General features: G+C 41.0%; 1 protein-coding gene across 3 annotated transcripts in view; it reads left to right on the top strand.

Annotated features, from left to right (window-relative positions):
- Positions 1 to 25255, top strand: part of PTPRG (protein tyrosine phosphatase receptor type G) — a 751407-nt gene that overhangs the window by 434998 nt on the left and 291154 nt on the right. For all 3 annotated transcript variants that reach the window (XM_055259569.2, XM_063630796.1, XM_063630795.1), the window contains exons 3-4: positions 131 to 310; positions 13979 to 14127. In XM_055259569.2, coding sequence (XP_055115544.1) covers positions 131 to 310; positions 13979 to 14127 — 329 coding nt within the window. The remainder of the gene's footprint in view (positions 1 to 130; positions 311 to 13978; positions 14128 to 25255) is intronic.

The following is a 25255-nucleotide window of genomic DNA, read 5'->3' as shown; positions in this document are numbered from 1 at the left end:
AGTTTTCAGTACATTCACGTCTTTGGATTGGGGACATGTTGAGAGATGCAGTGCTCAGCTTCCTAAGATTTATTCATTTCATCCCTGACCCTTGAACCATGAGGATTGAAGTGTTGTCTTCTTTCAACAGGTGCCTATGGTCCTGAGCACTGGGTCACATCTAGTGTCAGCTGTGGGGGCCATCACCAGTCTCCTATTGACATTTCAGACCAGTATGCGCGTGTTGGGGAAGAATACCAGGAACTGCAACTCGATGGCTTCGACAATGAGTCTTCTAACAAAACCTGGATGAAAAACACAGGGAAAACAGGTAGACAATGGCTTCTTTATTTGTCCACAGAGCAACATGAACTGCTTTTGGATGTCTCTGGTGTTTACCTTAACCATGGCTTGCTCCTTAAGTGTAGTGCACATTGCTGTAGGGAGCCTAAATAAGTCCTTAGTTTCAGAACAAGTTACGTAACTCAGTAACTCACTCTGTGGCTAATCACCCTGTGGCTTCATTTTTTAAAAAATATAAACTATAGATAATAAAATATTATACATCTAGATCTAGGATTGTAGTGATTAAATGAGTTAATAGATGCAAGGTATGTAGAAGGACTTTCAGAAAGCTACCCAATATGGTAGCCACTAGCCACATGTGACTATTTCCATTTAAGTTTTAATTAAAAATTAAATAATATTGAAATTTGGTCCCTCAGTTGTACTAGGTACATTTCAAGTGCTTATCAGCCACATGCGGCTAGTGACTACCCTACTGGGCAGCCCAGACAGAGGACATTCTCTCATTGCAGAAAGTTCTATCAGGTAACATTGTGCCAAATATGCAAATGAAAACAGAATTCTTATCTTCCTTCAGATTTTGCTTTATTAATATTTTTTATTACTTCCGAGTACAGATGAACTGTCTCATCCCTTTGTGTATCAGACCAGCAATTCAATTCTTCCACTTGTCATTTTGGGATTTGTGAATATGCAGCATCGTCTTTTTACCATTGCTAATGCGAAGAGCTGCCTCCCTCTCAATTACTGTTGTGAAAATATCAGTTTATAGATTGTCCTTGTAAGTACCGGAGAATGCCTTGCTGTGCTCCACTGTACGATCTGAAAATAAGCTCTGGGATGTTATATTACATCTCTGCTTAGTGCTACCTGGGGTTCTGTTGATGCCTAAAGATATTTTTCACTCTTATTACTTAACTACTTATAACTTCGGCCCATTAAAGCAAGTTTTTTTCTCTCTTTCTCTTTTTAAAGTGAACTCTTTGTAACCAAGGATGTCACTGTGCACCACTGTTAGTAATCCCTTTCAGGAGCCTTGGCTGCCAGAGCCCTCATGCTGGGCTAAAATGACTTCACTCCTAGCCCTTTGGTCCTATTCATGTTGTAGGTCACAAAGTTGCCTTTTTTTTTTTTTTTTTTTTAAATAACCTAACTGGCTAAATGGGCAGCTTTAGGGATCAATTTTCTTTCTTTCTCCAAACCATCATTTGTTTGAGATTATTCATGGCTGATTGCTTTGAGTTTGCCTGGCTTGTTCATAGAATGGCTTCCCACTTAGCTTAGTGCAGTGATTCCTGGCTTTGGGCCTTTTTTATAATGCCCGCAGAAACAATTCTGCTTCCTGTGTTACAGCAGGCGAACCTCTCCTGTACCTCCATTCATCTACATGAGTAGCTGCTCAGAAAAAACTGGTGATCCAATAATGTTATTTGTACGTAATTTTTTTTTTTTTTTTTTTTTTTTTTTGAGATGGAGTCGTGCTCTGTTGCCCAGGCTGGAGTGCAGTGGCATGATCTTGGTTCACTGCAACCTCCACCTCCTAGGTTTAAGTGATTCTCCTGCCTCAGCCTCCCAAGTAGCTGGGATTACAGGCATGTGCCACCACCCCCAGCTAGTTTTTGTGTTTTTAGGAGAGACAGAATTTCGCCATGTTGGCCTGACTGGTCTGGAACTCCTGACCTCAGGTGATCTCCTCGCCTCGACCTCCCAAAGTGCTGGGATTACAGGCGTGAGCCACTGTACCTGGCCTGTACGTACCTTTTCATCCTCACCTCTCTATCACTCCAGCACAGATTGTGTGCTTATTGTCAATTTAGAATGTACCTATCAGTTGCCCTACTTTATGTTTTAAATACGGTGTTCTTAGGATAACTGCAATGAGATTATTTCTCTTCAGACCATCTAAATGTAGTGGAGGAGAGCTTTGCCACACTGGGTGCAATCAGATTGGAACTGAGGACCACCTCAGCACCACATTCTGGAAGGCTGTCAAAGACAATCCCTGGGCTCTCTGATACGGTTTTCTACTTGACTTGCAACGCTTGACAGCCTTCGGCAAAGATAACACTTTTCAGTGACAGCTTTCAGCTTGGTATCACCAATGACAGGTTTTAGACGTATGTAGGGTTCACGCAACGCAAGTTGATTCATGACCTTGGTCTTCCAGAAGCTGATTATCCATCTGTGTCACTCTCCTGGCTTCCTAGAGTGATCCACAACCTGTTGCATATCTCTGAGTGCATGCACTTGATTTTAGAGCAAAGCTATCCAAATACGAACCCATCAGCCTCAGAAATTTCAGAAGCACAATGTTCTGAGAAGCAGAACTAAATCTTTGTTACTCTCATACAACTTATTACTGTAAAATTCACGATATAATATTAGATAGGCCAATATATCATAAATACTCTAAGACGATTCTGTAGGAAGGGTTTTTAAAAAGTGACAACCAGTTATATATAATTTGAAACAAAGAACGTGCATTTTTTTTTTTTTTTTTATCTCTTGAAAGAGTTTTAACTTATGGTGGTTTAGAAACTTGGGTGCAGAAATCAACTTGTATTGTTTTGTTTTAACACTAATAGAAACCTCCTTCATTTGGTAGGTCTTTTTTTTTTTTTTTTTTTTTTTTGAGACTGTCTCACTCTGTTGCCCCGGCTGGAGTTCAGTGGTATGATATCAGTTCATTGCAACCTCTGCCTCCCGGGTTCAAGCAGTTTTTGTGCCTCATCCACCTGAGTAACTGGGATTACAGACACCCACCTCCGTGCCCGGCTAATTTTCTTTTTGAGGCAGAGTCTCACTCTGTCACCCAGGCCGGAGTGCAATGGCACAATCTCGGCTCACTGCAACCACCGCCTCCTGGGTTGAAGCAATTCTCCCACCTCAGCAACCCGAGTAGCTGGGACTACAGGAGTGCGCACCACCACCCCCGGCTAATTTTTGTATTTTTAGTAGAGACAGGATTTCACCACACTGGCCAGACTGCTCTGGAACTCTTGACTTCAAGTGATCTGCCCGTCTCAGCCTCCCAAAGTGCTGGGATTACAGGCGTGAGCCACCATGCCCGGCCATGCCCGGCTAATTTTTGTATTTTTAGTAGAGACAAGGTTTTGCCATGTTGGCCAGACTGGTCTTGAACTCCTGGCTTCAAGTGATCTGCCTGCCTCAGCCTGCCAAAATGCTAGGATTACAGGCATGAGCCACCGTGCTTGGCTATTCTGTGGATCTTAACATGCCGCATGAGTTCATAAATTTTTTAGAATTTTGGAGAAATGAGTATTTATTTGCTGTTTTGTCTGGATCATATAAATTCAACTGAACAGTACATATTAGTGCAGGCTAAATTTGGGTGAGGTTGATAATTTCCACATTGAATAATATTGATAGGCAACCTGTCTAATTCTTTTTTTTTAAGAAACCACCTGTCACTGTACTGTAGTTTTTTTTGTTGTTGTTTGTTTGGTTTATTTATTTAATTAATTAATTTATTTTTTTGAGATGGAGTTTCGATCTTGTTGCCCAGGCTGGAGTGCAGTGGTGTGATCTTGGCTCACTGCAACCTCCGCCTCCCGGGTTCAAGCAATTCTCTAGGCTCAGCCTCCCAAATAGCTGGGATTGCAGGCATGCGCCACCACACCTGGCTAATTTTTTGTGTTTTTAGTAGAGATGGGATTTCTCCATGTTGGTCAGGCTGGTCTTGAACTCCCAACCTCAGGTGATCTGCCCACTTCTGCCTCCCAAAGTTCTGGGATTACAGGCATGAGCCTTCGTGCCCGGCCCACTGCACTAGTTTTGAAAGATGATACAATTAAGAGAAATGGGTTAAAGGGGTCCTGGTATCTGTGCATTATTTCTTACAACTGCATGTGAATCTGCTATTCTGAGAAAAATTAAAAGTTCAATTTAAACAAAATTAATGTATCATAAGCCACATGGTCTGTCTTTGTGCCATCCATTTTATATCTATCTTGCATACCTAAAAGTATTTTAGAGTATTTTCTGGAACTTTATATTCCAGGAAATAAATTCAAAAGGGAGTATTTATTTTTTTCTGTTGGAAATTTACAGGTCACTTTTCTGTAAAATAGACTGTCATTTTGATATTAAAATATGAATATAGAAAGTTAATATTTAAAGTGGCCTATTACATACAGACAGTAACTCTGCCATAAAACAGCTTAAATGTTCAGATCTGTCTTAACCCCCTGAGAGTGCTATATATCCTATCCAGCATAATCAATAGAGCAACTTGGTTGTACCTAGCCCACTTCTCGAAAGTTGTCTAAAATATCTTCACAAGACAGATAGCGTCTCTCTATTTCTTCCTGAGGTGCTGTAACTATCTATTGTGCCAGTTCCCATTTGATTTCATCTAAAGTTATTTCCCTTTCTTTCATTTTTGTAGAATGAAAAGGTAATGCATTCATCAAGAACATTTCAAGACAATCTTGCTGTTCCTAGCATTAGCTTCCAGCAAAATGATCAGAATTTAATACTTAGACGGTGCTTCTGATGTATGTTAATAAGACGTAGGCTTCTATGAATTTTAACTATTGGGAGGGTTTTTATTTTTTTTTTTAAAACGACTTTTTCTTACATCCCACACTGAGGACAAATAGTAAATGTGTTTACCACAAGGCACACTACTTTCATCTTCTCACGTTGTATTGGTTTATTATATTTTTTCTTTGCCTACATTCTTCCCTATTTGTCTGCATATGCCATAGTGCCTGACACAGATGAATTCAAAATATGCTTATTCAATTCACACAAGAATCAATGGGAGGGAAATTATGTATAGATGGGGAAGTCAAGAGTCATTTTCTAGTATGTTACTGAGCCCATAAAAGTAAGGCAAGTAGTAGGACACTGTTGCATTGAGTTTACTTTACCTGGCTCTTAGAAGTTTTCAGTAGAGTAGCAACTTAAGAGCACACAGAGGCAAGCTAAATAATGAACAAACTAATTGCAAGCTGGTAAAAAGAGAAAAATAAAATCTTAACAACCTTGGTCATTTCCACATGCTATTTCCCTGACCGAGCTTGTGACCCACGCTAAGTGTTGGAGGAGGATGTGGCGCTGCTGGTCTGCTCAGACACAGGCCAGGGGTAACTACCGCTCCCCAAGGTCAAGCAGGTGTCTGGAGTTGAAAGATACTCTTTGCCCTGTTGACTGCTGCCTCTCGGTAGCCCTGAAGAGCCACTTGTCTCTTTCAAGGTCAGTGGAGACAAGGATGTGTGAGCCTTACTGAGATTCAGCACCAGGCTACCACTTTAGATGGGCACCTGACAGGTTTTTTCTTTCTTTTTTTTTTTTTGAGACAGAGTCTTGCTATGTCGCCCAGGCTGGAATGCAGTGTCACCATCTTAGTTCACTGCAACCTCCGTCTCCTAGGTTCAACTGATTCTTATGTCCCAGCCTCCCAAGTAGCTGGAATTACAGGTGCATGCCACCATGCCAAGTTAATTTTTATATTTTTAGTAGAAACGGGGTTTCTCCATGTTGGCCAGGCTGGGCTCAAACTCCCGGCCTCAAGCAATCTGCCCCACCTCGGCCACCCAAAGTGCTGGGATTACAGGCGTGAGCCACCATGCCTGGCTCATTACAAGGTTTTCGATGGCAATCTTTATGATGTCTGATTTCCCTCCAAAACTGATGGACTTTTGTGCCTAGCCCCCATGCAAGATGTGATCCCACAGTGTCATGGTTGCTCAAGTGTAACACGATGCCTTTAGTAATCAAGAGATTGGTTAGGAAGTTTCTAGGAAAAGTATGTTTGTGTGTGTTTGAGGGGGGTATGGGTGTGTGTGTGTGTGGTGTATGTGTGTGTCTTCATATATTTCTGATAGTTTAGGCTTTTTGCCTGCTTGCCTGCCTGCCTGCCTGCCTGCCTGCCTGCCTGCCTGCCTGCCTGCCTGCCTGCCTGCCTTCCTGCCTGCCTTCCTTCCTTCCTTCCTTCCTTCCTTCCTTCCTTCCTTCCTTCCTTCCTTCCTTCTCTCCCTCCCTCTCTCCCTCCTTCCTTCTCCCCCTCCCTCTCTCCCTCCTTCCTTCTCTCCCTCCCTTTCTCCCTCCCTCCGTCCTTCTTTTTCTTTTTCTTTTTCTTGTTTTGATGGCGTCTCACTCTGTCTCCAGGCCTGGAGTGCAGTGGCGCAATCTCGGCTCAGTGCAACCTCTGCCTATTCTTTGTATTCTGTTGGACTCGATATGTCTTTCTCTACAGATCTCTCCATGAGCTTTTACATTTTTTGTGGTTTCATTCTCTCCCACATTTCCTCCTGTGTCTTCTTGCATTTGCCTCTGCTGGGGCATGTCTCTGTCTCTCTTCCTGATTCTGCCTGTTTCACTCCCTGCTCCTAGCCTTGGCCCCCTTCTCTCCCTTCTTCCTGTCTTTCTTCCTTAGAGCTGGCCATAGAAGAGAACTGAAGTTTAAAAAATGTTTTTATTTATTGTATCTGTGGAGTAGATTTTGATATTGACAATAATAACCTAAATGTGTCTTATTTCAATAAAACCTCTCTTACCCCTGATAATATTGGATGGGGAAGGCCTGGATAAGTGAAATACATGAATGATTCCCCAAATGTATTTTTAGGGTCTCAAACTCACCTGGTACCAATCATTGCTTTTATTTTTATCATAACACTTCCATAGCCTCCTCAATGTAATGATCCTTAATAAGTGTAAATATGGGATGATGATGGTAGACCATTGTGGAGTCATCATTCCTTGATCAACAGTTGCTTTTTAACTCTGAGTTTTGTTTATGTCGCTAATGAATAGGTCATTTCACCTACAAAGAGACTGCCAAGCTTCTGATTAAGAGCAGGACATCAGCCAAGTAGACAGACGTTTGGAAACATCTGGGCCCTTGGCATTGTTTATATTGGGCGTGCCTAACATAAACAGTGTCTTGTAGTACCCTGGGGCATCTCTGGTTAGCTTAAGGTTGCCCAAAAAAAGAAAATGTGAGTTTAATTTTTAAAATCCATTCTTTATTTGGGAAATGCTAAGTGTGCTTTTGCTCTACTTTATACATTTTCCTGTTTCAAAGGCCCACGTTCTTTGGCCCTTTCATTCTAATACTATCCAGCTTTACCTGAACCCTGGAATTGAGCTTGGAGCTATTTCACTGGGTCACTCTTTGGCTAGGTACTCTGCAAGCTGTGTTTCCTGTCTGCTAAGCTCCATTTTCTTTGTTATCCCCACAGCCTCAGTCCCCAAGTTCAGGTGGTAGGAACTAGTTTTTGTGTAGACAGAAGCCTAATTAACCAATTACCCTGAATGTTACAGGCCATTTTTTGAAGAACCTTTTCTTTTTTAGGGTACAGCGTTCTCTGCTAGACTCCTCCATCTTTCATGTCTTATATGGTTAAAGTGTTAACTAATCCACCTTCTTCATCTCACTCAGTTTAGCAGTGAGTTAACTGAGACCCAGGATAATCCTGCAGTTTATCATCTCTCGGATATCTGAGGTTGCTCTTACTCAGCATGTCCAGTGACTCTTTACTGGATTACTGCTATCAGCCCCTCACTTACTTCTACTGACCAGCATTGCTTTCCTCCCAGGCCTTCTCCACAGAGTAGCCAGAGTAATCTACTTAGTTCCCCAATCTGATCTTGCCTGTCTGTCTCTCCCTCTTTGTTGTTCTCTCTCTCAAGCATATCAAGGACTTCCCATTTCTCTTGGGACAGACATGGACTGCTCACTGTCCGTGCCTCATGCTCTGTCCTCGTGTCCCATCCTGCTCTCTGGGTACCTGTCACCTTGGCTTTCTCTTACTCGTTACCACTACCACGGGGCCATTGATTCTTTCTTGATGTTCTCCCATCTTGTTGGCACTTCCCCGGGGTAGCTCCTTTAACTCTCAGCTCAGACCATGCCACCCTCCCCTTCTCTCATCTGGGGTTCGATGCTCAGGTGCTACCCCTTGTCCACTCGCAGGTTTGCTTCTGTTGTCTGTTTAGTTCTTGGGACCTGTCTTTTCCATCAGCCATAAGTTCCATAAGGGCAAGAGTTGTGTCTGATTTACCCACCTTCTTCCGCCAGTGATTACTCAGTAAATATTTGTTGAGTGTTTGAAAAACATAAATGTCAATGTCTACAGGGAAATTAGTGGAAGGCTGGAATTAGAGCCAATGCATTCTGACTTTCAGATAAGAGTGTTTCCCTTTTACCAGGAGCCCCAGGGCATCCCTCTGATGTCACAAGTATTGTGGAAAGTGGTCTGGGGATCCCATCATTAGGGTCCAATAATGGTAGGCTTTTTTTTCTACCTTATAGTCTTGGCAACAGTGCATCAGGGTAGGAGGATATGATAGTAAGTTGCTAGTTTTCCTCTCATCCATTTTTCTTTACTTTTTAGCACCTGCTGCTGTTTACTCCGATTTTGGTGTGAACATTTGCTTTAGCCTGTGTTATACACACATGTTGAATTTAATTTATCAACAGTTGGGGGATGTCCTGTAAAGAATGCTATGAATGCCAGGTACTTGGTCAACCCTTCCAGTTCAGGAGAAAACTAATTCCTTATTTAAGATGTGACCTGACCCACGCTTTGCCCTGGCCCATTGCATAGCCTGGAGCGTCTTTACATCATGGGGAGCCCCAGACATAGGGAGAATCTGGTGAAATCTATGGATCCTTCCCTAGGATAATAACCTTCCTAAAGGTTGCAAAACACCAGTGCTATTCTATGATGTGTATGAATTGCTGCTATGAGTATTCTTCGTGTATCAGCCCTTGTGAACCCCTTAACAAACCTGTGAAGTAGCTGCTATCTTATTCCAATTTTACAGAATAGGAACGAAGCCACCAAGAAGTGCATTAACTTTCTCATAAGTGGACAGTGGCAGAAACAGGATTCAAGTTTGGACTTACTGGCTACAGAGTCCAGCTCCTAAGCTCCATGTGTGCACCATACTCAGAAATTTACTTCTTGTATCAGGAAGGTATAGACCTCCAGAGCCCATAGGTAGCCACAGCTGTGGACTTTTGGCCTCTAGGTTAAGAAACCCTGAATTTGAAACTTCCAGCTTCTTCTAGTCTCTCCATCATTCTGCTTTGATTTCATCACAATCTACATTAATCACAATCAGGATAGTTCTAGAAACTTCATTCACCACATAGACCTTTCCTGTCTTTCCCCTTAGCCCATATGTCTTAGTTAGTTCAGGCTGCTGTAACAAAATAACATAAACTGGGTGGCCTAAACAATAAATATTTCTCAGAGTTCTGGAGGCTGGAGGTCCGAGATTAAGGCACCAGCAGGTTCAGTGTCTGGTGAGGGCCTGCTTTCCGATCCGTAGATGATACCTTCTCGCATTCCATGGTAGAAGGGAAGGCAGCTGGCCGGAGGCCTCTTTTTTTCTTTTCTGTTTTTTTTTTTTTTTTTTTTGATGATATCTCATTCTGTCACCTTGGCTGGAGTGCAGTGGCATGATCTCGGTCACTGCAGCCTCTGCCTCCCAGGTTGAAGTGATTTTCCTGCCTCAGCCTGCCAAGTAGCTGGGATTACAGGTGTCCACCACCACACCCAGCTAACCTTTTGTACTTTTAGTAGAGACGGGATTTCACCATGTTGGCCAGGCTAGTCTCAAACTCCTGACCTCAGGTGATCCGCCCGCCTCAGCCTCCCAAAGCACTGGGGTTACAAGCGTGAGCCACTGTGCCTGGCCTGGGGATCTCTTTTTAAAGTGCACTAATCCCATTCACGAGGGTTCCACCTTCATGGCCTAATCACCTCCCAAAGGCCCTGACACATCATACCATTACATGGGGGATTGGGGTTTCAATTTGTGAGTTTCCAGGGACAAAAACATTCAGTCTATAACACCATTCATTGTTCTCCAGTCTTTAGCTGTTAGCTTGGCACCTTCCAGTTTGTGCCTTATCCAGATTCAACTTTTCCTGCTGTTGTTTTAATTTTTAGATTAAATTTTATTTGTATTTATTATTTTTGTAGTACCGTTTTCTTCTAATTTACTTATTTCATTTTGATTAAATGAACTGATTTTAAAAGAAGACTCTTTATCAACACCATTATTGGAAAAACCAGTTCTGTTTGACTGGTAGAGACTTACTGCTAGAAATATGTCCATAATCTACAAAAATAAATCAACCTTGCTCATGTTATTAAATTTTAGCGTTATGCTTACTCTTGAGTAAAAGTGGGAAATGAATGAGTATCAGGGAACTATGTGGGTTATATTAGCACCCAACTATGATTTTCTTTTCTTCGATATGATCAAAAAGATAGAAATAATTCAGAAAAGGCAGTATCTTTTTTATTCTGTGTTTTAGTGAACTAAAAGCATCTACTCAATACTTAAGATCTCCCCCCCAGGCCCAGACTGGGCACAGTGACTCACACTCGTGTAATCTCGGCACTTTGGGAGGCCAAGATGGGCGAATCTCTTGAGGTCAGGAGTTCAAGACCGGCTTGGCTAACATGGTGAAACCCTGTCTCTACTAAAAATACAAAAATTATTTGAGCATGGCTACTCAGGACGCTGAGGCAGGAGAATGACTTGAACCTGGGAGGCTGAGGTTGTGGTGAGCAGTGATCACACCAGTGTGCTCCAGCCTGGACAACAGAGCGAGACTCTGTCTCCAAAAAAAAAAAAAGTCCTTACCAATCTGATAGACTCCAAATGGTATCTTATTGCTGTTTCTGCCTGTATATTCTTACCCAGGGCAGACTCGGGTGCCAAATTACAGAGAACTTAGAATGCAGAAAGAACGGTGCAGACCTAGGTAACAGAAAAGAGGAAGACGTGGGAAAAGACACCCAGAGAGAGAAGCATCCAGAGAAAAAGGAGACCAGTGTCCCAGTGTCACATCCTTTTTGGCATGCAAATGTTTACATATTGCTTTAGGTTTTGAACATTTTCTTGAGAAGCCTTCTCATTTCCCTGCTCTTCAGAACCGACAGAGGTAGACACCATCTCAAAAAAAGTAAAATAAAAGATCTCCCAAATAGTATTTGAGCCACCCCTGCTCTTGCTATTGTCCCTGCCTAATGACACTTGTTATTGTGTGAGAAAGACAGTATTGCTTTAAAGTATAACTTTCTCTGAGAACAGAGAGTTACACCTGTGTGGCCAGTCTTCCGTGCTGTCCAGGAGCTCCAGCCTTGATTCTAGAAATGAGTTTGAAAATAACCGCCACTGAATATGTGTTTGCTGGCTTCCTGGCCCTGGATCATCTGCTTTCCCAGTGTGATTTTTCTCCAGGTGTCAAAATAGCCCAGCCAGGTAGGCACTGCAGTAATTATTACCATTTGAACAGTGGTAGAAACTGAGGCACAGGGAAGTTGGGTAACCTTCCTGAGGTCACACCACTGTTAAGTGGCAGAATGGAATCCCGACATGTCTTGAGCTCATATGCATGACATCTTGTGCTCTGCAGTGACTACCTTCAGTACATTCTGTTTCAAACACTTCAGTGTTATCACTGGTCATCAGAAAATGTGCTATCTGGGAAAGTTCTCTCATTCCAGTTTTGTGTGTAAACAAAAATATAAGACATTTTTGGAAGGGGTGGGTGAACATGTAACATGCTGTGTGCTCTGGTGAGAAACACTGTTAAATGAAAAATGAGATTAATGTTTCAGATTGTACAGTTCCCTAATTATGCTTTTAATTATTCATATAAAACAAGTAAAATGACCCCTGACAGAGATATAAATGATTTAGGTAAAATCAAATATTTATAAGATGCTGCTGATTCCCTGGGTGTATTGTAACAGATGTAATCAAAATGTTTTGCCTTCGTCCTCTGGATGCAAAATGTTATGTATGGAACTTATAACCGGCTGAGAAGAATCAACAGTGTTTGAAATACTACTGAGCTAATGCCTAGATGTTTTGACATCAGAACTAAAGGTATGTGGTCGGTATAATATAATATTTTAGAAGATATTTTATAATATCTGTATATATAGATATATTTTATATAAGATTTTAGATATTATCTTCTAAGATATTATATTTTAGGGGTCACACAATGATAAGTTTCTCATTTTTACATTTTTAAATGATTTGAAAATCAAAAGTTGGTAATACTTCATGACACATTGAAAATTTTGTCAAATTTAAATATCAGTGTGGTTAAATAAAGGTTTATTAGATCATAGCCTCACCCATTCATTTAAGTATTATCTTTGGCTGCTTCTGTGCTATAAAGACAAGATTGAGTAGTTACACTAGAGACCAATTGGCCTGCAAAGCCTAAAATATTTACCAACTGGCGCTTTACAGGAAAAGTTTATGACCCCTGTTCTAAAACGTACCCAACACAGAGTGAAGGTGGCACAGTGCTGTAGCGTGTTTAACTGGCACAAGAAACACTTGCTTTTACTTCATTTTGTCCTTTAATTTGCTGTTCTACTAATTGAGCATTCCTTGTATATTTTTTCAGAAGTTGGAGAAAAACTGCCTTTTGAATGCAATAAAAAGGGATTTATATGAGAAGGTTCCTTCACTTGCTTTTAATGCTTCCTTTATATAGAGAAGTACTGAAACTAATTGCAGTATTCTAGAAATGGGTCATTAGCCTAGTCCCTATCTTTTATGGAGACCTAATTTTCATGCTGGATTTCTCGCTGAAGCTCTAACTAGGATCTCTTTAGGAAGAGGAAACAGTGAGGATAAGTACTTTCCCATGGCTTACACAAGCTTGGCTTTTGATCACAAACCATTGGGTATATTGTTTGGCACCTTACATGTATTTAGCAGCCAATAAGTATTTATTGAATGAATGAATGAATGAATGAATGAATGAATCCGCTTCTAGATAAACAAAAAAAGGGAATATATCTCTTGAATAGAATTTGTTTTTTATGCATTTAGACATTATATTCCTTTTGGAAAAATATTTTTTGTCAGTGTAAATCTAAGTCATTCTCAATTTCTCCTTCCTGTATTTCAAGAAAGAGCAGTATATTTTTGAAATTTAGGGCTGGAATTTAATTGAGGTTCCCTATGTTGTGGATGCTTTCAGATATTCTTTGGATGGGTTAAGGGAAAATATTTTTTGCTTGAAACTAAAAGAAACAGTCAAGAAAACTAGTTAGCTGCCAGTATTTGAATGACTTCAAGAGTAGATTTTGCATTACACTTTCCTGGGTACTCTTATTAAATACAGACTCCCAACTGTCTTCCCACTTACTGTTGCCTTAATATTGGAAGCACCCACAAATTTTTATTTCCTGATATCTTGCCTACATTTTCTGACCAAAGAAACATGCCTATTGCATCTGACTGATCATGTCTATTTCCTCTCTTGTTCCAGACCTTGAATCTTGGGTTAGCCCCATGAATGAGTGCTTAAAAAGAAAAATCCGGCTCTCTAGGTGATTTTGACCATCAAGCAGTTTTAGGAGACACTGATTCAGAGCGACTTTTTCTGTCATTATTTCCATTTTTTTTTTTAATCTGTTAAATGGATAAGTAATTCTGAGATCATTCTCTGGAAAGTGTCATGATTTAGGGCCAACTGGTGCTCTGAGAGCATTCTGCAGCTAGAATGGACTAATTTATTCAGGCGGGTGTATTCAACGTATTTTTTCACAGGTACATGAGGACATAATTTATATCATCGTAATGGTGAACTTTATTAAAAGTAACAGAAAAACTCCGTTTGGTTTTGAAACTCAACTTTTTTTCCTCTCTTCTCATTCGTTTCACACAGTCGCCATCCTTCTGAAAGACGACTATTTTGTCAGTGGAGCTGGTCTGCCTGGCAGATTCAAAGCTGAGAAGGTGGAATTTCACTGGGGCCACAGCAATGGCTCAGCGGGCTCTGAACACAGCATCAATGGCAGGAGGTTTCCTGTTGAGGTGAGAGAAAGTCAAGATCTCAACGTGTAGCTGTGCTTCGGTCTTTATGTTGATCAGATGCTATGCCCTTACCTTCAGTCATTTTGCAAATCACACCTGTACAGTACCTAACTTCCTCTCTCTGGAAACCCTTTATCCATAGTATGGCAGGTGGGTATCCATCCTTGTTTCTGACCGTTGTTTAACTGGAGAAACACAGAAGCCACAGGCATCATGGTTTAAGTAGACTCACTACTGGTTGATGATGTTCATCATGTGTTTCATTTGACACTTTCTTTTCACTGTCTGTTCCCATTTTTGAAAGGTGACACTCTGTACGAAACTGGGTTGACTTCATTTTCACCCTTAAGAAAATAGAAAAGTTGGCAACATGAAGAGGAATCTCTCTCAGAACCTTCTCTTGGTGGCAAAGTTTTAAGTTTTTTTTGCTCCCACTGGCTGTTGAAAAAGAGGCTGTGGTGGTATGAGTCACTGTTAATTTTGTTAGGATTGATGGTGACATTTTGCTTCTGCTGTGTCAGTCTTCTCAGTGATCCATCCTGCTGGACAGAAGAAGGGTGTGGGTGCACTAGGTCAGATGCTGCTGTGTATTTGCTTAGAGCCAGGGTGAGGGAGGGAGCACGTCTCCAACTCCTTTATTAATGTTGGGTGGGGACAGCACATCTCTTCCAGTGCCAACCTTGTATATTTCCTTTAACCATGATGGTTGTGTGAATATTCTTTTGTTGTGATGAACATGTTTGTTTCTTGGTAGGTTCCCCATGTGGTAAGCCTTAGAAGTGTGTGGAAGAACAAAATGGATGTGGTTCTGAAACCTGCCCAATAGTCCTGTAGACAGTTTTTTGGGATAAACATAGAAATTGACCCTTCTGCTATTAAAACTTCACACTTGTATTTGTTTTATTTGAGTTCCTTCCTCAGGAAAGGACCTTCAGGCCTCTCAAAAAAGTATCAAAGGACTGAAGTTCACCAGTCCATTGCACCAAATGCCTCCTTGCCCCTCCTTAGTTCTTCTTTTCTTACACGTTGTTATGTTTCTTCCCTGCTATATAAATCTCTAGTTTTAGTCAGTCGGGGAGCTAGATTTGAGACTAAGCTCCCATCTCCTCTCTCGACTGCAGCACCCGATTAAAGCCTTCCTTGGCAATGCTTGTCATCTCAGTGATTGGCTTTCTGTGCAGCGAGCAGCCAGACCTAGACTGAATCCCTGGTGTTTCAGTAACAGTTCCAGCCTATGGCTGTACTCAAACATGGAGTGACTTTTCACTGGTAACATATGTTAATCAAAGGAGCTGCATGGCCAAGAAAGGTTTTCAACTGTTAGAATTTCATAGCTTCTAAGTCTTGTCCTGCTTTGATAATCTGATGAATTCTTGAGACCCCCTTCACAAAGAAGACACATGCATCTCTCTACACATAGATTTACATGTAACTGATAGGGTTTCATCATTCTCCCTAGCTCCTCAGGCCCATTTTTGAACCCTCTAAGTGTCCTGGAAGCTCTGGTGAAGAATCTCTACACAATATGAAAGTAATATTGATTTTTCTGTAGATGCTTATATGGGTATATGTAGATTTGTTTCTCATCCACTGTTCCTGGAGAAACCAGAGATAAGTACACTGAGAAAATGCTTCATGTTTTTTCTTGTTTAGCTGACAAGTTCTCAGTATCGGAATTCTTCCTGCATTAGGACTCCTCTATCTGTGGGACTTCCTATCCTAGTCACAATAACGGGATCTTTCATGAGTTGGCTTTCTACTTAATGGGTTCTCTTCCACCCTTAAAATGGAATGAATCATTTCTTAGAAGTCTTAGCTTTATTTCCACTTGGAAAACTTTATTCCTAGAAGCAAAATTACATCATATTCTTAAGTGTAGGATTTTCCTTCTGGTCTTGCTGGCAGGTTCCCATGGGCAGTATGAGTTGAAGGGGTAGCTTTGTGTCCAGCCAGCCTTGCTCTGAAGCCTCTTTGTCTTAGAATTGGGTTGCTGTTTGTTCATTTAATGTTGTTTTGGACAAAAGACCTGTCCTGAAAGCTTAAAAACTTAATCAGATGGCTACCTTGGAAAAGAAGACTTCTAGAGCGAGGAGCTGGGAAGCTTGCCTCTGTGTAATTGCATTTCCTCATGCCAAAAATGGCCAGTTTCCTCTTTACATTTGATTCTGGGAATAATGTATCAAAGACAAAGACATTAATATCCTTTTTTTTTTTTTTTTTTTTTTTGAAATGGAGTCTCACTCTGTTGCCCAGGCTGGAATATAGTGGCACATGATCTCAGCTCACTGCAATCTCCGCCTCCTGGGTTCAAGCAATTCTCCTGCCCCAGCTTCCCAAGAAGCTGGGATTACAGGTGTGTGCCACCATGCCTGGCTAATTTTTGTATTTTTAGTAGAGACGAGGTTTCACCATGTTTGCCAAGCTGGTCTTGAATTTCTGACTTCAAATGATCCACCTTTCTCAGCCTCTCAAAGTGTTGGGATTACAGGCGTGAGCCACTGCACCCGGCCAGAGATTAATATTCTCTTGAAACCTATGACTTTTGGTGAATATTTCAGTTTTACATTTCTCAGAGGGAGCCATTGAATTCAGAAGCTAATTAGAAATGGCAGCCACCAGGGCCAGGCGCGGTGGCTCACGCCTGTAATCCCAGCACTTTGGGAGGCCAAGGTGGGTGGATCACGAGGTCATGAGATCGAGACCATCCTGGCTAAAACGGTGAAACCCCGTCTTTACTAAAAATACAAAAAATTAGCCGGGCGTGGTGGTGGGCACCTGTAGTCCCAGCTACTCGGGAGGCTGAGGCAGGAGAATGGCATGAACCTGGGAGGCAGAGCTTGCAGTGAGCGGAGATTGTGCCACTGCACTCCAGCCTGGGCGACAGAGCAAGACTCCGTCTCAAAAAAAAAAAAAAAAAAAAAAAAAAGAAATGGCAGCCACCATGCCCAGGCTTATTGTTTGACCAGGTTGTTTGGATGTTTTTCTTTTAAGTAATGTCAGATGGTAAGGCTGCCTATATCAATTGGGCGCCTCATTGAAGTCCATCTGATTCATAGCTTGATTTCTAAAAATGTGATAACCATGTTAATGGTATATTTGGAGGAACTTGAATTTCAGAGATTAAGTAACTGCATTAAATTTAACTTTAAAATATGCACAAGAAAGTTGCTTGCTTTTCCCAAAGTGTGTCTGTGATATTTTATGTTAAGTTGCTTTATTTGAGCTCTTCATTAATACCCATCTCTCCCTACGATTTTTATACTATTTGAGCATCTTACGCTTGGTTTATTTCTTTTCATATAACTACATTGTTTTCATTCTAAAAAACTAGAATGAAAGTAAGAAAATTTAATTTATCATGGAGCAATTTATCAGCATTGGGGACATTAATTATTTGTCTTGCATGCAGTATGTATGAGGGCTACAGAAGAATCATTGTTGAAGATTGTACTAGGATTGTTAGAATATAGCTATGGTTCTGAGCTGGGGACAGCATCTCCCCCCTGCACCCTGGGACATTAGGTAATGTCTGGAGACATTTCTCATTTTTGCCATTGTTAGAAGTGTTACGGTATAACTTTCTAGTTGGTAGAGGCCAGGGATACTGGTATACATCCCAATGTAAAGGACAGCCCCCACTAAAAGGAATCATCCAGCTCCAAAATGTCACTAGTGTCACTGTGCTGAGATTCTGGAGTGGAGAAAGCAGTGTGTTTGGTGGAATTAAGCATTTCTTTAACTAAGTAGCATAATTTAAAATACATTTGAATAAAGAGGACTTGTTTCTTGGGAAGTCATTCCATCCTCTTTGGTTTTTAGAGAGTAAATGTACCTTGCCTTATGTGTAACAGCATTGCTGTTCCTGGTTTCTTTAGTATCTACTTGAGATGCAGTCACGACCTTGGGAATTTTAACAGCTCCCTCTGTGCTGTGGCTCTGCAGGCCAAATTTTAAACATATGCCCCACAAGAAGCTGGATCTGCTCCCTGAGGGTAAATGGCAGCAAACTCAACTTTGTAGGTTTTGTTGCTTCCCAAGAATTCTTTGAGGTCATCTGAGACAACTTTGTAGACATCCAGAAATTAAAGCTCTCTGAATTTTCCTGGCTGCAATTCTAGACTCAGTCTCATAGTTCCTACACTTAAAAACATCCAGTCTAATAGTTAACAAAGAAAGCCCTTGTACAAACAAAACAACAAAACAAGATGAAAGCTCTTCAATAACCAGTGTTCTTTACAGCTCAGTTAAAGTTAGAAAAGAAAGTTGAAGTCAGTTTACAATGCCATGCCTCGGAGACTGAACCCAATTTGGATCCTCAGATGCCCTCACCTCCTGTTACTGAGGTTTATTCCTTGCCTGGCAGCACATTTTTCTTGAGTATCTTCTGTTGTACGTGTGCTGGCACACAAAGATTAAGCCAGAAAGTCACAGTTCCTGCCTCAAGGTATTTACACTCCAGTGGTGACACAGAAATTAAACATTGGTCATGTAAATGTATGTGTAATTTCATTTGTGTTATAGTCTCTGAAGTAGAGGGACATTTTGATAGGGGATGGAAGCTTTCAATGGAGACATGGATACTTATTAGATGGAAAAGATGAGTTGGAGCTTCCTAGTAGAATAAGGATATGCAAAATCCCTGAGGCAGGTGGTATTTGTTAAGTTTAAGGAATAAAGAGGCCAGTAGAGATTTTGGTAGGCAAGATAATGTCTCTTCTTCCAAATGTCTGCTATAAATACGTTACTTTATGTGGCACAACAGACTTTGCAGATGTGATTAAGTGTTCTTAAAGTAAACAAACTCAGGATATTCCAGTCATTAAAACAGGATGACCTGTTCCAGTTCTTCTGTGGGTACTCAGCTTTCTCTTGTCTGTCCAGCCACAGTTATCTATGACAGCTTCTATCGTATCCTAAACTTTTTTCCTATTCCACGCTGATTCCTGTTCTGTGGTTAGTAACTCAAATAAAGGTTCATATAACACTAATAGAAATTGAATCATGCTGTATTTCCACTAATAACCAAAGTTGCAGTTAATACAAAGAGAAACCTCCAGATAAAACCTTTGAGAACTCCATTAAAGTGGGGAGTTCGTTGCATGCTTGTTGTTTGAGGTAATTAAAATCTTATTTATGACAATAAAAGATCTCGGGAGTTGTTGATTCAGACTTACTGGTGCTTTATGAGTTGAAGTCTTCAATAAGCTTAAATGATCCAAATTGATTGTATGTGCTCCTTCTGGTAAAAGTCACAGCTGGTTCATTTCAGCTCTTTTCAGAGCATTTTAGTGAATGAATAGAAGCAAAGGCATTTTTCCTAATGTATACCATGTACACATTACCATATGGTACAGGTCTGCAATCCCTTGTCTGAAACTCTTGAGGCCAGGTGTTTTAGAATTCAGAATCTTTCTTAGAAAGGTATTATAGCCCAGCGGTCCCCAACCTTTTTGACACCAGGGACTGGTTTTGTGGAAGACAGTTTTTCCATGGACTGGGTGGGGTCGGGGGTTCAGAATGAACCTGTTCATTCTGGATCATTCTGAACCAGAATGAAACTGTTCCACCTCAGATCATCAGGCATTAGTTAGATTCTCCAAAGGAGCATGCAGCCTAGATCCCTCGCACGTGCAGTTCACAATAGGGTTTGTGCTCCTATGAGAATCTAGTGCCGCTGATTTGACAGGAGGCAGAGCTCAGACCGTAATGCTCCTTGCCCACCACTCACCTCCTGCTGTGCAGCCCGGATCCTAACAGGCCATGGACTAGTACTGGCCCTGTTGGAGCCCATGTGCCATGTATATTTCAGAAGGCAACCAGTAAGGTCTGGAACTACACCCTTAAATTCATTAATATTCCTATAACAAGCAAATGAACAGCCATGCTAAGTGGAAATATCAGTTCTCTACATAGCTTCACATTTCTTCATATCTGGTTTTACCACCAAATTAGTTTTTGTACCAAATTCATAAATAACAAGAACAAGACACCTTTTGGTCTTGAAAAAGTATCCAGGGCTACTGTATGGGTCTCATGCCTATTGAGTGACTTCAATGGCTTATGTCTAAAGAGCACTACTGGGTAGTTACAACCATGACACAAGCAGGTTAAATCATGTGTCTCCCTGTGGGGTGGATGTGTCCTGGTACTTCTCTCTTCCTCCTCCCATCCTTATCTTCATATTTTGCAGCATTCTTAGGCAAAGTTCAGGATTGTCCAGCCAGAAGTTGCTAGTTTTAGGCTGACCTTGTTCTGTGATCGATTCTCGTTTGAACATTCTGTGTGGGCCTGCAATTGTCTTCAATATCCATGTCTTCAGGTATGTTACCTTGACCTCCTACTGCACTCTTTTCCTGTCTGCTCAAATCCTGCCTTCCTCCTGAGAGCCTTCCTAATGATTTGCCATCCATTTTATGAAGTCGATCGGGGTTCTTCCCTGGAATACGTCTGTCACATTTTGGTTGGAGAGTTGTCTTGTAATGACCCCTAGGTTATGGCTCAGGTAAGAGAATGCGTTCCTTGTCTCTGGTAAGCACGTGCAGTTGTGTCACACACATACAAAGGCCTTGCACAGCGCCACCCTCTCCACACTGATGCAGGCACTCAGGTTCCTGCCTTACTTAGATGTGGACCAGCCTGTCTAGGGTTTGAGGCCCACATGGATCCTGAGCTTCAGCAGCATGATATGCTAAAGCCTAGACTACATGTCAGGTTGGGTAGCACGCCTTAAATAATCCATCACTGCTGGAATAAGTTTATGTATACATATTTGTATGTGTGTATGAATGATGAGGTCTTACAGTGTCACCCAGGCTGGAGAGCGGTGGTGTGATCACAGCTCACTGCAGCCTCAACCTCCTGGGCTCAAGCGGTTCTCTTGCCTCAGCCTCCCGAGTAGCTGGGGCTACAACCACACACCACCATGCCCAGCTAATGTTTTTTATTTTTTGTAGAGACAAGGTCTTGCTATGTTGCCCACAGTGGTCTTGAACTCCTGATCTCAAGCAGTCCTCCCTCTTCACTCTCCCAAAGCCTGGGATTTCAGGTGTGAGCCACCATGCCTGGCCTAGAAATAAGTGTGATGGATGAAATACTTCCTTGAAGATTTATTTGTACATTGGCATATTAACGGCTTTGAAGAATCCTCCACTGAAGAATCTGTTTACCTTTGTTTAACACAATGTTTCCCCAAACTTATATGACCTCTGTCCCTCTCTTCTGTGTGTGTGTGTGTGTGTGTGTGTGTGTGTGTGTGTGTATGTATGTATGTAAGTTTATAATATCACTGTTTAGGAAATGTAAGTTTATACTTCTCTCAACTTTTAGTCCATATTCCTTTTAAGAAATGGGGTCCTATTCAAATAAATTGTTGTTTTGGTTTCTTTTTTCTTTTCTATTTTGTTTTTGAGATGAAGTTTTGCTGTGTTGCCCAGGTTGGTAGTGCTGGCTACTCAGCAGCATCTCATGAGCCCAGGAGTTCAAGGCCAGCCTGGGCAACATAATGAGACTCTATCTCTAATAAAATCAAATAAAAAATAAAGCTATAAAGACATCTTGGCTTGTTCAAGAAACAATTTTTTAGCATCTTTATGAACTTGATGCTATCTTGTTTTATCATTAGAGCAAACTGTCATCAGAGGGGGTCTGAGATATTTTCTATTAAAAATAACATTTCCAATATGACAGTTTTTCCCACGCGTTGTGTACTTTGTGTCAATTCCTAGAATTATTATAGGTGATGCAGGATTTTTGCTCCTTTAGCTAAGCAAGGTCCAGGTTCTTGTCTCACGACCAGGAAAAATTAGGCACGCGGACACCAGAGAGTGAGTGCAGTAGAATTTATTAAGTGAAAGGAAAGCCCTCAGCAAAGAGAAGGGTCCTGAAAAAAAGGTTTCTGGTTGCCCCCTTCCCAGTTGGATACTGTGGCTTCTATCTAAAAAACTGATGAGGCTGGGTTCCTTATTTTTATATGGCGTGAATTCCTGGTGGTTCCACACCATCCTTCCAATGCGCATGCAGGCCCTCAGACTGAGCTGCTTCATATTGATTTTATTTCCCTCCTGTGCATGTGTTAAGGAATTGAATTTTCCGCCGCTGGCATATTTAGGCAAGCTCCCTGTGCAGGTTTCCTTAACTGTACAAAGTATCTGGTGTAAACACATGGGGTGGGTCGGAGGTTCTACGGGAACCCTTCCCTTACTGTCTGCCTATAGTAAGCTGGTTAACTCCTTTCTTTTTTTTTTTTTTTTTTTTAAGACGGAATCTCGCTGTCCCCCAGGCTGGAGTGCAGTGGTGCGATCTCGGCTCACTGCAAGCTCCGCCTCCCAGGTTCACGCCATTCTCCTGCCTCAGCCTCCTGAGTAGCTGGGACTACAGGCGCCCGCCACCACGCCCGGCTAATTTTTTGTATTTTTAGTAGAGACGGGGTTTCACCGTGGTCTCGATCTCCTGACCTCGTGATCCGCCCACCTCGGCCTCCCAAAGTGCTGTGATTACAAGCGTGAGCCACCGCGCCCGGCGGTTAACTCCTTTCATAGATTCTCTGAAAAGTTTCTTTTTTCACAGAGTCCTTTGTCATGAAGCTTAAGACAGTGCCTGTTTTCCCTGTCCTGCGTCTTCATGGAGCGTGGACGTGTTAGAGAGATCATCCCATGGTTATCTGGTGTTTGCTATTCTGTGGTGTAGCCTTGTAGTGACTTCCATCAAATGGGAAAGGAATTGGTTGAAATTTAGTTAATGACTTTATTGAAATAAAGATTCCATTTTAGAGCAGAATGTTTCATCCTTTGCTAGTGAAATGTTTAATTTCCATCTGGCTGATCTTGTATGTGTATGTCCTGTGTTAATTAAGAGGAACATCTGAGGATGCCCTAGTACTTAGAGAATACTCAGTGGAGAAGTTAATGCCTGGTTGTGCAAAGCAAGCGTGCAGGTTTTGTGAGGTATAACAGCTTTGGTCCCTGGCTTGGTAAATCTCCATGATGTCTAGCAGTCCTCATCGCAGTCATCGTCAGACAAGAACTTGGCTCAGGGCTGTTTGATGGTGTGTCACCGACACGTGGTGTGCTGGTAGCTGTTTGAATTATACTGAGAATTACAGTAAAGAAGATGGCACACTCTGAAAAGAAAACCTGGTTAAGTCGGAGATATTCTCGGTGTAGAAACTTAGTGACTGTGGTGGCCCTCACAACCAGATAGAAGGCTTAGGGTAGTGGCGGTTGTGGTTGAAGTCACTGATACTGCTGTTGGTAGTGGTAATAGTGATGATATTGTAGATGCAATTTAATAGACACGACCTATGTCAGGCACTTTCTTCATGTCAGCCTTATGAGAGAGGGACTCTTCTTATACCCATCTTAAAGATGGAAAGACTGAGCTTCTGCAATGCCTTAAGTGGCTTGGCTGAGACTTACTGTTAGTGCTCCAGAATCTGGGCTCCAATATCTCCACCACCTTAACCATAATTGGTTTTATTAGGTAAGTAATTCTGCTGCTTTTCTTCTCATTGTTTTAGGTTGTTTTCAGAACCACTGATGCAGTAGGTAGAAGTCATCTTTTTAGAATCTTAACTGTTGCTTATTGTACCAGTTGAGTGTTCCTCATCTGAAGTGTTTGGGACCAGAAGTGTTCAATTTTTAATTTTTTTTTATTTGGGAATATTTACTTATATATAATGAGGTTTCTTGGGGATAGGATTCAAGTCTAAACACAGAATTCATTTATGTTTCATATGCCCCTTAAATACATAGCCTGAAGGTAATTTTATATAAGTTTTAAATAATTTTATGGATGAAACAAAGTTGTGAGTGCATTTTCATTGCAACCTGTCACATGAGGTCAGGTGTGGAATTTTCCACTTGTGGCATATCAGAGCTCAAAAAGTGTCGGATTTTGAAGCATTGAAAAGATTTTGGATTTTTAAGATTTGGGATGCTCAACCTGTATCATAGGAAAGAAAAAAATGAAAGGGCTTTAAATGTTCAGAGATGGCTGAACCTGTAGTAAAATATACAGAGAGATACGAAGGGAATAGAAAATATAGTCAGCACTTACGCCTAGAGCTATCTGTGCCAAAGGTATACTTTTTATCTGGATTGACCACTTCAGTCTATTTTGAATCACTGAGAGCAATACTGTCTGGTAAAAATATAATGTGAACCATACATTGTCACTTGAAATTTTCAGAAGCCCCCTTTAAAAGAGGTAAAAAGGATGATATTATTTTATTTTATTTTAGGAAATATTTTTATGTTATACAATAATACAATTTATATTAAACAAGAATATTTACTGTAAAAGAAATTCAATTTCTGTTGAATTAATCTGTTTCCCCAATACATTCCAAAATATTGTTTTAACTTAAAATCAATATAAAAAGATATCGCTGAGACATAGTACATTCTATTTTTATACTATGTCCTTGAAATCCAGTTTGTATTTTACAGTTACTACCATACATACTAAAACTTGCAAACTTTTTGATTCCAGACCACAATAATGGAATTTTGATACTAAACTACATGAGAGACTAACAAATTCTTTAGGAGGTGTTTTTATGTTGAATTTTTGGTAATTTTAACTTCTTCTCTTCCAACGACAACAACAAAAAAGGTGAAAGGATAGAAAGTAGCAGGTATGTACAGTGAACAAGTCTGAAGAACTAATGTACAGCAGAGGGACTATAGTTAATAAAAATGTATTGCATGCCGTATTCAGGATTTTCGCTAAACGTGTAGATTATCTCTGCTCTTGCAGCAGGGCATGAGTAGCTGTGGGAAATGATGGATATATTAATAATGTTTCACTATAATCATCATTTTACTATCTAGGTGTATGTATCTCATAATGTTGTATATCTTAAAATAAAATTTGTTTTAAAAATACACATATAGTAGTTCAGTTTTATATTGGGGTCTGATTTATTTGTTGAAAAGGCTTCACTTAGATGCTGTACAGGCTTTTTTTTTTCTTCTTTATAAGCTTTAAGTTTTTTCCTCTTATTCATTTTTGCAACATTTGTTCCTGGAGCTTTGAACACTGTTCTTCTCAGAATCCACTTCCAAGCTCGGGAACTCAAATAAAACTGGCTGGGGAGACCTTTGTGCACTGAAGGTAGAGACTTCAGGCC

This window comes from Symphalangus syndactylus, chromosome 21 (genome assembly GCF_028878055.3).
Source record: "Symphalangus syndactylus isolate Jambi chromosome 21, NHGRI_mSymSyn1-v2.1_pri, whole genome shotgun sequence".
Lineage (NCBI taxonomy): Eukaryota > Metazoa > Chordata > Mammalia > Primates > Hylobatidae > Symphalangus > Symphalangus syndactylus.
This window is presented reverse-complemented; position numbering and strand designations above follow the sequence as displayed.